At 44.8% G+C, this 15,064-nt stretch overlaps 1 protein-coding gene across 1 annotated transcript in view; it reads left to right on the forward strand.

Moving 5' to 3' along the window:
• Window positions 1–10,953: 10,953 nt before the first annotated feature.
• Window positions 10,954–15,064, forward strand: part of C8B (complement C8 beta chain) — a 37,910-nt gene continuing 33,799 nt past the window's right edge. The window contains exon 1 of the mRNA XM_019633206.1: window positions 10,954–11,136. Within this exon, the coding sequence (XP_019488751.1) occupies window positions 11,045–11,136 (92 nt within the window). The 5' untranslated portion in view covers window positions 10,954–11,044. The remainder of the gene's footprint in view (window positions 11,137–15,064) is intronic.

The raw sequence follows: 15,064 nt of genomic DNA on the forward strand, positions 1-15,064 counted from the left end.
TTCCTTCTACTTTATAGTGAAAGAACTGAGGATCAGAAAGGCAAAGAAGCTTCTCAAAGTCACATAGCTAATAAGTGACAGAACTGAGGCTCGAACTCAGTGTGTTGTTCCACACACCTTGGCACTGTCCCCTCAAAAGTGCAAATCCCCAAACCAGAAGCAAGTGCTGTGACTGGACTGGGATTGAAGGGCAGAGCTGCCCTCCTACCAAAGGGACAACCAAAAAGATCAATTCAAGGGTGGTGAAAGTAACAGGAGAAGGTGCCAAAAAGGAGTGAAGGACCAGAACAAACTGGAGAGGCCTGGGCTAATTCTACAGCGTTTGGAAAAAAATCCCACCAGCAAGGCCTACATGGGAACAACAGGGCAAGCTCAGGGGGCCATTTAGTGCCCCTCAGAACCTACTCACATGCTGCCTTTCTCCCAGCCTCTGAGGACACAGGTTGTCAGATTTGTGGGATATAAGAGGACCCAGCCAGTCACTCTGCAAGTCCCTGAACACAGAGCAGCTGGTGGCCAGCCTCTTTTGGCCCTTGTGCCCATTTTTAGTGCCTGGACTCCAGTTGTCATCTACTTTCTGGTCCCTGAGCGAACCCAGGTGGCTCTGGCTTGACTGCCTGGACATGTAGCCTTGCCTCAGTGAGTCAGCCTGGATCTGAAATGCCCATGTGCCCATCCACAGGGCGTGTCATAATTATTGTGCAGGTGAGAGCACGAGACCCAGAATGGAGATTTGACTTTTCAAAAGACACACACAGGTGGTATACAAGTAGAAGGAATGGACCCTGAGCCCCATTCTCTAATATGAATGGGACTGTTCCTCCCACTCTGTTCTGCCCATAGAACAGTCTTAAAGCCAGGACCCAGGTTCTAGGTAGCAGATAGAACTGTGTATCTGGAAAAGGCCACCTCTCTGTCCCTTTCACACTTGTTCAAGGAAGTCCTTGGAGTTCAGAGTCAGAGCCTTCATGAATGGCATTAGTGTCCTTGTGAAAGAGACCCAGAGAGTTCCATGCCCCCTTCCACCGTGTGCGGTCACAGCTAGAAGACAGCTGCCTATGAGCCAGGAAGCAGGCCTGTACCAGACAGTGAATCTGCTGGCAACTTGTGCTTGAACTGCCAGCCTCCAGAGCTGTGAGAAATATTTCTGGTGTTTATTAGACACCCAGTCTGTGGTATTTTTTTATAGTAGCCCCAATAGACTAAGACACCCACTCTAGCACCCTGCAGTAGGGCTGCAGAGTCTGTGTGTACCCACTGGCCCGTGTCACCCCTCTCAGGAGACAGAGAACCCCCCCATACTTGGCTCATGTATGGATACCGTGGTGTCAGTTTCCAGGTTAAAGAACCTCTAAGGAAAAGCAATCACAGACCTTGACAAATGCAGTTATCCAGATGTGGGTCCAGATCGAATAGACTGATGTATTCAGGATCAATATAAACTTGCAAAGTATATTTTGAATAAAAATCAAAGCCATATTTATACTCACATAAAACTCCTAAAAAGACCTTGTTTTTTTGACAATCCAAAAAAACAAAAAAGCTTTCTTGGGTTGGTCAGTGAATATGATTTAGATGCTCAAATGATTCAGCCTTGACTTCAACTCCTCTATTTATCAGCCCTTTGCAGGGAGCCAAGGTCACAAGGCCAGGGTTTTCTTGTCCAGCATACGCTGCAAGGTTGGAGACTAGCTGCATCTAGACAGGTATTAATATTCTCTTCTGAAAAGAGGGCTCTTATTCTGATTTTTCCCACTCTGGCTACCAAAATTTTCACATCAATGAACAGATATAGGAGCCCGTCCAAGTCAGATGTCTAGCTGGAAGGACTGTGTAAGTTGGAAATTATGATGTTAACCAGATGATATCAATAATGATATTAATAGTTAACATTTATGGAGACTCTGCTCTATGTGGCCCTGTGCTAAGCCCTTTTACAATCCCGAGTGAGAAAGTTAAGTAACTTCACACAAGGCTACACACCCAGCAAAAGGAAGAGGCAGGCTTTCCAACCAGACATTCTGACGGTAGAGCCTGCTCTCTTCACATGTGTGCACAGCGAACCTAGTATCACATTTGCTGCACAGTTAAGCAGAGATATGTAGAACGAACTCTGGGAATGCTAGACTGGGATTTGATGTTGGACTTGACATCTTCCTCACCTGAGGGTATAGTCCCAGTTCAGGTGGGACCAGGCCTCCTACTTTGTTTTGCTTATAAGACCTGCTGATCCTTTCTAAGTGTCCCCACTCTTCTCTGTCATGCTCTGTCTCCGGACGGCATCATTTCCATGTATTAGGGGTCTTGAAACCTTTTGAAGGAAGATCTTAGCCTTGACACTTGGCAAGTCTCAAAGTCCACTGTAGGTCTTGAGTCCTGATCAGAGAATTGCTGCCTCACTTGTGAGTCTGGAGATGATGTTTTCCTGTGGGTGGTGGAGCCGTGGCATACCTGTCTTTCCACCTAAAAAGCTCCACCTACCTCTGTGAGCTATGTTCTCCAGCAGCGGTAGTTAAAAGGTACTTTCAGACTCTCTTGGGAAGAAAGAGTTTCTTCCTGATTAAGATATGTTTAAGAAAAAAGAGAGGAGAGAGAGAGAGAGAGAGAGAGAGAGAGAGAGAGAGAGAGAGAGAGAGAGAAAGAAAGAAAAAAAGAAAGAAAGAAAAGTAGCCTCATTAAACAATGCCACTTCCTAAATGTAGTAGCTGGTCTCCAAAGATGGTTCCCAATGAAACACACCTCCCTGAATCCACACCCTTGTGTAGCTCCCAACTCCCTCCCACATAGAGTCTGCGCTGACCATGTGGGTCGCTTTCAGGAGTAGAATGCAGTGGAATCAGTGCCATGCCATTTCCAGACTAGAGGCTTAAGGTCTGGCAGCTTCTGCTTTTATGTTTCAGGAAGCCCTGAGCTGCCATTTGCATGAAGCAAGAAGCCCAGCTACCCTGTTGGAGAGGTCATGTGGAGAGGCCTTGTGGAGTGGTCATCTGAAGAGGAAGAGGCCCTGAGGAGGACTGAGGCCCCAGCCCAGCGGTCCCATCCGGCCCTGAGCTGTCCAGTTTCCCAGCCGAGTCAACAAACACCTGCATGGAGAAGCCACCTGGGATGTTCGAGCTCAAGCATACAGCACATGGAACAGGGATGATCACTCCTGCTGTGTCCTGTTTGAATTCTCAACCTACAGAATTGTGAGTAATAGAAAAATAATGGATGTTTTAAGCCACCAAGTTTTGGGGGTAGTTCTTTATGGCAACACCAAATAACAGAAATGCTGTGTGATGCTATGTAACGTCAGTCACAGCATCAGTCATTCAAAGGTCTGACCATTCAACCACTTCACCCATTTGGGTTAAGGCTTCCAAACACAAGGGACGCTTCCTAGAGTTCTGCCACCACCCCAGTGACATCAGGGAAGTATATGGTTTTACTACTTCCAGTTACTCAAGTTTTCATTATAGATCCGTGCAATTCCTCAAGTTTATTTTCTCTATGAACTGGAAGCTGCATGTGGACAGGGAGCAAAGGGTGATATTCACCGCTGCACCCTCCATTTTAGCACAGAGCTCCCTGCGTGGTAGACATTGAATATATAGAGATATGAATGAAGAAATGAATTGATACGAAGTTCAGATTGATGTAAAGTTCAGAGCAGCTGAGGCATGCAGGTTGAGAAATGATTCATTTGCCAGGCTAAGGAGATAGAACTTGATCCACTAAGTGAGTAAAGGAACAGATGAACAAAGTGGCTTAAATTCCACTATTTGCCACAGTTAATCCACAAAATCAATGCAACTACATAATCCATTGAGTTGTTTCAAGTCCCCCAGGTAATTAGTTTCCTGGCACATTGCCAGGTGGAATCCCATTTCTTCCTCACATATTTCTAGCATTCCTGGGATATATCTGAAATAGAAAATGAGTACTCAGTATTTTTTTTTCAAATTACCCACACTTTAATATAAAGTCATTTACAAAATTATCTTGCCCTGAATTGAACTTGAAATGTTTCATTGTCTATGCCAGTAATGTCAATAGGCAACATGAGGTCAGTAAAACACCCTACAACTTTAGGAACCAATAAGGCATTTAATAGAAAATATGAAGTATTGTGCTCCAATGTTAAACAAGTGATGACGTATAGTCACTGAGAACCACTGGGTGGCCTGAGTCATCCATGTTGCCCACATGTGGATCCTGGGTCCACTACCATTTTATGATCAATGTCTAAAAGTTTTCCCCAGTTTGGGGACTTTATTAAAAGCGTAATTTTCACTGTCACAGCCCACATATACAGCTGGGTCCTCTTGGGTTGGCACTCTGGTCAATGACTAGGAGCCAAGTCCATTCTAAGCCCTAAATCTCTAGCACCAAATCAAATTGTACCTAAAGGGATCTCACCTCAGTCTTCTAAATTGCATTTAGCAAGTACATGCCAAATGATGAGGCAAAGTCACCTCTCCTCTCGGCGCTCTGGCCAGCCCCCACCTTGGAGCACATCCCTGGCCTCTTCTGTGTACCTGGTCTTTACAATGCTGACCATCATCATCAGTGCCGATCAACTGTTCTTGGTACACTTTGTATGTTTTCCTGGCCTGTATGGCTTCTACTCAGTGTCTTGTCTCTATTCCTCCCCATTTATAGTCAGAGAGAAATGTATATCTATACTTTATAAGCCATAAATAATAGAAGAAACAGAGCATTTGTGTTTGTCCATAGAGAAACACATGTCCATAGCTATATCCAGACATATACATAATAGAGGACACAGAATTCCCACATCCGTCAACGAAAAGGTGAAACAAAACCCTGGAATAGATAACCTCCTCTGCTAAGTAGACACTGCTTTCCTGCTGCCACCAGCTGTGTCACACACATTGGCTAGTTAGATGGCTGTTTTGAACTCATGACTTCTTTTCAGTAATGCTTGCCAACTCTGTGAGGTTGGAAATGGGAATTATGGGAAGGAGGGTGTATCAGTTTGGGTAATGCTGGCTCCTATAACAGAAAAACACTGAACCCTCAGCAGCTTAGCACAAGAGAAGTTTATTTCTTACTCAGGCATCGTCTAATCCGCAGGGGGTGGGGAGGACGCTGCTCCAAGCAGTCATGCAGGAACCCAGGCTGCCAGGGGTTCTGCCCTCCTCAGCACTGGCTTTCAAGGTCACCCTGGATTTCCACACTCAGCCGGCAGATGAGGGAGTCACAGGGCCAAGTAGAATTACAAGAAGCACCAGGAAATGTAGTGTAGCTGGGTGCCTCAGGGGGAGGGGTGGGGATGCATGAACAGCTATTCTCTTTGCACAAAAGGGTAAAACTCTTCATTCTTTTTGCTGGCTATCTTTTTACTTTCCCCCCCCCCTCCTTCTTATTTTGGAATAGAGCCATTTCCTTTTGTCCTTTGGGTTATTTTCCTCCAGTTAGTCCTTCAAAGACCTTGCGGCCCACTCAGCCAACTCAAATTTCTTCCTGGTCCAGTGTTGAACCACGTGGTGAAAATACCCCTGCCGTGAGTAAGGAATCCCAGCGTGCAGAACCACCCCTGCTGATGCAGTTATCACAGCAGGCTGCTAGGGGCTCTTTTGAGTCAGGCTCCCAGGCCTCAAGGAAAAACCTACAGTGAAACCCTTGGAGATCAGGGGATGCAGACACTGATTAGTGCTCTGGAATAATAAAGCCGTCCCTATAGGATCCAGGGAAGGTAAGCCTGGGAGTCCAGGAACTCACCTTGAGGTGGACCATCCTGTACACTTGAATCCCCAGGACTGTGGGTGACAAGGAAGGAAATGTGTGCTGTATGGAGCGGTGCTGCTCTGAACAGCTGCCATCTCAGCCCTGGGGACTCAATATACCCTCCGTATCAGAGAACCATAACCTCGGTCATAATAATCCCACCTTGGTGCAGAGCTGCATGGTTTACAAAGCCTTTCACAAATAGCACGTTATTTACCTCTCGCACCAACAGCAGACAGATATTATGTTTATGCCCTCCTCTCCATCCCCACTACCACTGCCCTAATTCAGGCCTTCGTCGTCCCTCAGTGGACTATTATAACAGCCTTCTAACTGGTCTCTCTGCTCCAATTTGCTTCCCTCTAATCCATTCTCTACACAGCAGCAAAAGGAATCTGTCTCACAAAGAAAGCTGCCCCCTCCCCCTACTCCTAACACCCTCAAACAGCTCCCCCTTGCACTTAGGATAAAACCCATATCATTAGCACTGCCCATCAGGCCCTACGTGATACGGCTCCTGCTGGCCTCTCCAGTTTCATTTCTTTCCACTTCTCATGCTGAACTCGTGCTCCAGCAACACGGAATGGCTCACAGTTCCCCACAAATACTGTATGATTTCTCACCTTTGTATCTTGATTTTGCTGGCCTCTCTCCTGTGATGCTGCATACCCTCCCTTTGGTTCTTTGGTTTGCTAACTACTCCATACCAGCTCAAACATCATTTCTGAGATATCTTTCCCAATGACTACACACACACACACACACACACATACACACACACACACACACACACACACACACTTGGCTGCACCCAAACTATACTCTGCAGATCTCTATCACTGCACTCGTCACATGATGCTGCCCTGATGTATTACTCTGTCCACCCCTCTCACCAGGCTATCAGCTCTTATAGGGAAGGTCTATTATATATTCATCTTTATACCCAGGCACCTAGCATTGTGCCTGGCATCTAGCAGGCTCTCAATAAATAATTATTGGACCATTATTTGAATAAGCCTACATTTTGAATTAGGGAAACCCCTGCTCTGAGAGCTTAACTAATTTGTCCACGATACAAACTCTGGGCCCAAATTTCTTCACCTATAAAACAGGGATAACAATAATACCCACCTCATGCACTACGCTCTCTCTGTAAGGGACTGTCTCTGACTCTGACTCTGACTCTAGAAACCAAATGCTAATCTAGGTCTGTCTGAGATCCCAAACACTTCAGACTACTCCACACTACCTTCTAAGGGTCCACAGATAATTTCATGAGCTAAAAATGTTATATTTCTTGAGGGAAATTTTTTCTTTTTGCTATTTTTTTTTACCTCTTTTGAATCTCATATACTTTTGAGAATCTGAGGAAAGCTATGGACTTCTTTCCCCAGAAAAAAATGAACATACACACCAAATTTGGTATGTAACATAAGAGTCTATTAGTCAGGATAGGGTAGCTGTTGCTGCAGTAACATATAAACCACAAAACCTCAATGACATAGCATAACAGAAGCTTAATTCTCACTCCTATAAAGTTCCTTGTGGGTCAGCAGGGGCTCTCCTCCTTCTGGGGAGTCAGGGGTGTAGGCTCCTTCCACCATAAGACATTGTTATCTCAACACATACTTCCTGATTATCAAGACAGAAAAAGGAAGAAATGAAGAAGACGTGCTGGCTTTGAACTGCTTCAGCATAAAAGTGGCACATATCCGTGGTAAACTGCAAAATGCCCACAAATTCCTTCCAACCTTGTGTGCACACCCCTTTGCAAAGTGACTCTGATTTTCCTCCTATCAACAGGTATGACCTTTGTCTCTGTCGCTTGAATGTGGGCTCAACCGATGAGACATTAAGAAACCTAATGCAAGCAGAGGCTTGAAAAGTGCTTGTTCATTGGGGCCTGTCCTTTCTTGCTCTTTGGGACCATGAGATCACCATGAAGAAGCCTGAGTTAGTCTCTCTCAAAACATGTGGCCCAGTTACCCCATTGCTTTAGCCAACAGCCAGCACCTACAGACAGACAGAATGGATCCTCAAATAGGTAAGACCATCCTGTGTCAACAGCTCCCTGCTGGCTGAGATTGCATCAGTGAGCCCAGGCAAAACCAGCACAAACACCCAGCTTAGCCCAGACCTACTGGATGCCCTGATGAATTGTGAGCTAAGAAGTGACTATTGATTTAAATTACTAAATTTGGGGAGTATTTGTTATGCAGCAAAAGCTAACTAATGCAAAAATAGGAACCAGAACTGGAGTGCTTCATTAACAAAAACTTAAAACATGTGGCACCAATTGTGTGATTTTGGAACTGGGTGGAAACTAGACAATTAGTTATCAAAGGCTGGAAACACAACAACCTGCTACACAATCCATAGACCTACAGCAACTAATTCCTACATACAATTTAAAGGCCTAGAAATACATGATCATTTTAAAAAGCTCTCTTACTCTCAGAGAAAGGAGCTGCAGTTTCTAGTGAGAGCAGCTAGGCTAGAGGAGTGATGAGGTTATGCTACGCCTAAATCAGTCCTGGAACTTCCTAAGAAGAGGGTAAAGTCTTGGAATTACAAAAAGAAGAGTTTGGAAGTCAGAAAAAAAAATTGTATCTGATCATAGATTTGCTTACGTACCAGCTTTGGAACCAGCCGTGGAAACACAACTCAGAGGCATGGGAGATGATGCTTTAGTTTGTTGGATTATTATCAAGATGAAACAAGATGATATATGGGTAAAAAAGGTTAAATTGCTAAGAACTGTCCTTGAAAATATGTGTATTATCACTGCACCCTAAGGCTGCCACCCCCCTGGCATAATGTTGGGTGAGTGGCACCTGAAACCACCAGGGGGCACTCTGAGGTTGGCATTCCAGAAGACCTGTTGGAGCCTGGAATGGAAGAACTCCAGGATGGAGTCCATTGGGAAGGCTTTTTTGAGAAAGTGACATTTACTATGAAGTGTAAATAATGAGTCATGTTTAGCTAAGTGGCACATATTCTGGGCAGGGTGAACAAGCACAGAAAATCTGGAGGTGAGAAAGTGCATGATTCATTCATGTACCTGCCCTCTAAAATGTGTAGGTTTCTCCATGAGTCCATCAGGTTGAGGAGGTGGAAAGGGAGCCCTATCTTGTAAGGACATGGCTTCTCTTAAATGCAGGCAGATGTGAGAGAGGACGTGACTCTTTCTTGAAATGCAATTTTCTGCTTGTTTACAAATGATTAACTACTGCAATCAATTGTGCCATAGTTCAGGTCACTGCATCCTTTGGGACAACAGTAAGACGGTGCCTTGGGCTGGGACTAGTGATAACGGGAATGCACACAGGATGGTCTGATGGCAGACCTTGTTCGGAATTCTGGCATGATTAATGTGAAGGGACTACCGCCCTCTGTGGCTGTCCATGCACCCACTCACTACTTTTCCATATTTGCATCCCCAACCCCCACCCAGTACCCTGGCAGGTATGGCAGGTTGGGGGAGCAGCTGGCACTCAAGTGTATGTCAATCTATGTCAGCAAATAGGTGAAGGGGCTTCATGTTTTGTATATTCCAACCCCAAAACAACATTGTGAAGTAGATAGTAAGGAACTATTATCCCTGTTTTACAGATGAGGAAACAGAGTCTTAGAGAAATTAGATCGCCTGTTCAAGGAAATCAAATCCAGTCTTTGTTCTTCCCTCCAGCCCATCCTCAAGTCACCTGCAGCTCTCCTGCTGGGGGCCCCTCACCCATGCCTACAATATCAACAGCCACAGGATGGCCATCCGCCATGTTCTTCCAGCCCTTCACAGCCTGCAGATTGGCTTTGTCAGAATCAGGTTAGTGCACTGTGGACTTGAAGCTCTTGGTTCTGAGGAGTCAGGGATGGTTTCCAGGGAGGTACATTTGAGCACCTCGGCCACAGGCATATTATTTCTTTCACACCAGACCCCTGTGCAGCTCACACAGGCAGGGTAGGTACCATCTCCAGGTTGCGAGTCAGGGCTAACGTTCTGTGTCCACGCTGGAAAATGTGAAGACACCCAGCCCACCTCTGGTCACGGGCAACCTGGGAATCATTCCTGGAGGTATTGAGGTGAGTATTTGCTTGGATTATGCCATTTCAAGATAGCCTTAGTGTGACATTTTCTTTTAATCCAGTTTCACGGCAAGGCCACACAGAAATGACAGGGAAATCGGTGAACTCTTCAGAATACTGAAAAGATGAAGGTGAAGCACTCTTCTAGGCTCAAATAAAACGTGTTGGACTCACCACATGTGAGCGGCACCTGCCTGTGCTGTTCAACCCGAAAGGAAAGACATCCATCTAATACCAATGGTCTACTACACTCCACTTCCCAACGAGGTCAGGAAAACTACCTATTCCTCCCTAAATACAATGAAGTTCTATATAAATTATATAATAACAACAAGACATATTTGGTGAATTATTCTCTTAGAGTTATCATTTTTACCATGCCTATTTGTGACACATTTTCACATTTAGCATCTCATCTGACCCTCCCAACCCTGATAGGCAGGCATAGCCCTCCCAATCTTATGTATGAGGAAATAGAGTCAGAGACAGTCCCTTACAGAAAGAGCGTAGTGCATGAGGTGGGTATTATTGTTATCCCTGTTTTATAGGTGAAGAAATTTGGGCCCAGAGAAGTTAATAATGTGCCCAGGTCACACAGCTGGTGAAACATACAGAGAGAATTTGAACCCAGGTAGATGGTTCTAGAGCTCTCCAGCCTCCTGCCAACTTGCTCAAAATCATATAGCTAGAAAAAGGCAAAACTGGAATTCAAAGCTTGGCCTGATTCCAAACCCTGCATTCTCCCTAGTAATAAGAGCTCACATGTCTGAGTCCTCCACGCAGGCCTGATCTGAGCACTTTCCTCATGTTAACGTATTTAATCCTCACCATTTTTCAAGTGAGGAAACTGAGGCATAGAGGGAAAGGAACTTGCTCGAGGTCACAAAGCTAGTAAGTGGCATAGAAAGGATTTGAACCCAGGCAGCCTGGACTTAGAGCCCACCGTCCTTATTGCCCCACTAACAGCCTGTCCTCCGTGCCGCTTACCTCAAAGTCTGCTCTATATGAATAAAAGCCAGGCTGCGGCAGAGTTTTCCGTGGTTCTCATTGCTTTCCTAGAGCCACAGGTAAATTTTCTGTCTGTACAAAGTCTAAGGGGTTTGCAGTCCCTGGTTCTGTTTACTTTGCTGAACTGTTTGCTCTATGGGGACAGAAGCCGACGGTGGCACTCCCTGGGCAGGCTTTTCATAGATCTGGGTGCCTCAGCTGGGTCTCCTGTCAAATCGAGAAAATGAAGACATCCAGGACGTGGGCCTGGAGGGTGCCAGCAGAGCTGCTGCTTCTCTGTGCTGCTCTGGGTTGTCTGAGTTTGCCTGGCTCCAGGTAAGTGACAGTTACAAATGATTCCCTGATCATTAATATGACAGGGGATAGCATGCCACATAATGCCGACCATCTCTTTGTCACTTGCCTTTTGAATAAGGAACATCTCTTGAAGCCATTTGCATGCATCTGATAAAAAAATATCAACAACTCTCCTCAAACTATTGTGGAACCAAGCAGCTGGCTTCAACAAAAGTTCCCATAAGAAATTGACATGTTTAAATGTATCGTGTCATGGTAAGAAGGGTAGGATACGTGTTCTGCAGTCCGAACAAAACCTCAGTGTGATTCTTTATGCAAAAGAAGGTTTGTTATGTATGGGAAAATGAGTCAATTCATACAGATGATTTTACTATATGAGAATGACCTACGCTATCGGTTCATCAACCCAGTTTTGGGGAGTTTTTGGCTTCTCTCTCTCTCTCTCTCTCTCTCTCTCTCTCTCTCTCTCTCTCTCTCTCAAACACACACACACACACACACACACACACACACACACTCCAGATGTTCCCAGCAGTTAAATGCTAAATGATTTATTTCACCATTTTGTTTTTGTATCTGTTAATAAGATGCAAAACAGGCTAAAGAAAATATCTGAGTCAAAGCTCAAACTTAATCTGAGTGAAAGCCCAAACTTGGGCTCCGGTAAAAGAAGTGCTAGCGACTTAGCAATTCGGGGGTCATCCTGTGCATGAGAAGCCCTTACCACGAGAGGTGGGCGCCCTCGGGCTTCCCAGGCCCCCTTGTGGGCCGTCCTGTGGGAAAAGGGACTGTTAATACCATTTATTCAGCCCATAACTGCTATCTGAGCACCTAGTACCCACTGGACACACCCTTGGTCTCAGCTCTGCTGAGCACTCAGCCCCCCACTGGGAACTACCCCAAGACCAGCACGTTGAGTATGCACTACCCACTGGGCTTTCAATAAATAATAGCTATTAAGATTATCAAGAATCGCAACTTGACCCTAAGAAGACTCAAGCTTCCAAGACCTCCCTTGTGTGCACTATGTGTACACAGAGACGCATTCAGGATCCAAGGAAATGTGTCTGGGATTGAAGGTTCCAAGGGATCATAGCACCCTGACCCACAGCACGGACCCCTGTACAGGGACCCCTACCGGGCTCGGAGGATGCAGAGATGAATAAGACACAAAGAGCTCATGTTCTCGTGAAGAAAGCCAACAATGAGCACCTACCCTGTGTACTGTTGCAAGAGATGGTACAGGAGAATGTGGGAAACAAGAGGGAGTGATCAGCTCTACTGGGCACGGGGTCTGGAAAGACTTCTAGAAGACATGGTGCTGGAGCTGAACTTTTCCGTAGGCATAGCTGTGTGCTCAATGGCCCAGGGAGGTGAAGGGTGCTCTAGGCAGAGGAAAGCACACAGACAAAGGCATGGAGATGAGGTAGCCTGGCTGTTTCCTAAAGCGGCAAGTGCACTTCTGTAGCCCTGAGCACAGACCAAGGTCAGGAGCTACCAGAGACGAGATGGAACAGGAGTTAGCTCATGGCTGGAGATGAGGGGCGCTAGAGTGCCAATGAAGGAGCTTGCACCTTACTGTCTAGGCAGTGGGGAACCATTGAAGGGTTTTCAGCAAAGGAGCTACGCAGTCATATTTATATCCATATTAGGAAGTTCACTCTGAGGTAGGAAGTGCACATGTGAGGAGGTGAGTAGCAGGCAGGTCGGGGAAACCTTGTTTAACCCTCCAGCAATGTCATGAGTTGGGTGTTATTCTTACTCACACTTTGCAGAACAGACTGATCCTAAGAAGAGAAAAGATTCACTCATGTTCCATGAGTGTCAAACCCTTACCTGAGTGCAGGTTTAGTGCTCTGGCCTCTACCCCTGATTCTCACGGGGCAGTCTTGAACATGGCACTTATTTGATTTCCCTACATGAAGTGAAAGAATAAATAGCCTTCGGTTCTGGAATAGAAAATATTGAGCCCTCCTCCATATTAGCTAAGAAAGGTTTTCATTCCTAGTTACTCTTGTAATCCAGTCAGATGAAATAATCATCATGTTGTCCTAAGACCTATTGTGTATTTGTTGCCACTCTGTGCCAGTCACTAGATACATTAGTTCTAATCCTCACAGCTATTTGAGGTAAGTGCTAGCGTTTACAGTTTACAGACAGAGAAGCTGAGATTTGGAGAATGTAACTATCACAAGGCTACTCACTTCCTATCTAACAGAATATGGACTTAAATCCAGTTTGTTGTGTTTTTTCTTTTCTGGTTCCAGAGCCCATGTGTGTCCCTGCATCTTTCTGCCTCTCACTCATGCATTATCCCCTCTTCTCCTGCATCGTGTATCTATCTAGGCTCCCATGACATTTCTCTATCTCCGGGCTACCCATTTGTTGCCTTGAGATGTCGCTTTAAATTTCATGTCTACAATAGCAAATGACAAAGAAAAGAAAAGTTGAAAAATCTGCCACCCAGGAGCCACCCCTCCTCGCAAAGAGGAAGGATGCTATTCGCAAAGGGGAAGCAGCTGCCTAGCAAACTGGGTAACAAGAAAGTTGTTGTGTCAGGACATTTCTCCAGAATATGCGAAACATATTGGCGCACCCATCTATATAAGCTGATGGCTGACGATTTACTGCTGACCTAATCCTGCTGGGCTTGATAGATCCAACTGTATTTTGATGAGAGACTCCTGTTAAAGAGAAAGAAGACAGGGACCAAGTGAAATATGCCCTAATGCTGACAATAGTGTTCCATGCACCTCAAATAAAGGCACATCCGCACCAGTCTTGATGCAGAGGGAAGTGTTCCAAGGATTTGTAGGAAGGTGTTTACTGGAGCATTATTTGCAATTGCCAAACATGGGGGAAATATAAATATCCTGTAAAAAGAAAAAGAACAAATTGAACATAATATGTGTCCTATGATGGAACATCTAAATAAAACGAAGGAACTGGATCTCTTTATAAATCAATGTGGACAGAAATACAATTTTGGCCGACAAAAGCAAGTTGCTGCATAATATGTACAGTATGAGTAACGCACACAAAAACAATACTATGTATTATGTATATATGTAAAATTATTTAAAAGACGGGAAGGGCACACAACGAATTCAGGACAATAGTTCCCTCTGAAGAGGAAAATGGAACTGGTTCTGGTATAATTTCAGATGTCAGATTTATAGGGTTATTTTTTTATTAAAACAACAACCAGACTGAAGGAAATATACCAAAATGTTAACAGTTGCCAATCCTGGGTGGTGAGTACATGAGTGTTTATTATTTTGTTTTCTGTACTTCTCATATTTAATTTTTCAGCATTAAAAAGATACAGAGGGTTTTGAATAACGGAAGTCAAGTCTGTTGGTCCAAATGTCCATCTGGCTTATTTCTGTAGAAATGCATAGGTGTGAATGACACATGTGCTAACCATACACGGAGGCCCTGCCTGGACCTGCCCTTTATTGGTACCATGCTATTCCCAGGCATTAAAGATGCAATTTAATGCTAGCCTTTCTTTCAGCATTGCATTTGGTAGTACTCGTAAACCACACACATCTTATCCAATGTAATTTACAAACATGCTACTTATCTTGCTGATTACTTGTTATATTGCCATCTCCATAATGAAAATTGGGTGCAAACATGAGCAGTCTGCTGGTTATAACTACGTCTTACTAAGTTCCTTCTATAAGCGATCCTCTTGCCCATTAACAGGTTTTCAAATCTCAGAGAAAGAAATAATTGTGACTCTTAATAGTGTGTGTGCCCATTACTTATCCACCCAGTCTCAACTGTGGCCCGGCCTCGGGTTGAGAGTTGCTAAAAACACCATGTAACTGTCTCTTAGTTGAAACACAAAAAAGATACCCTGCAGCGCTGTCAACTACATAGTTCGGAGAAGCCAAATCACAGACAATATTGTTTTGTCAAACCTGGGCAAATTAGTAGA

This window comes from Hipposideros armiger, unplaced genomic scaffold, assembly GCF_001890085.2.
Source record: "Hipposideros armiger isolate ML-2016 unplaced genomic scaffold, ASM189008v1 scaffold_1258, whole genome shotgun sequence".
NCBI classification, from domain to species: Eukaryota; Metazoa; Chordata; class Mammalia; order Chiroptera; family Hipposideridae; genus Hipposideros; species Hipposideros armiger.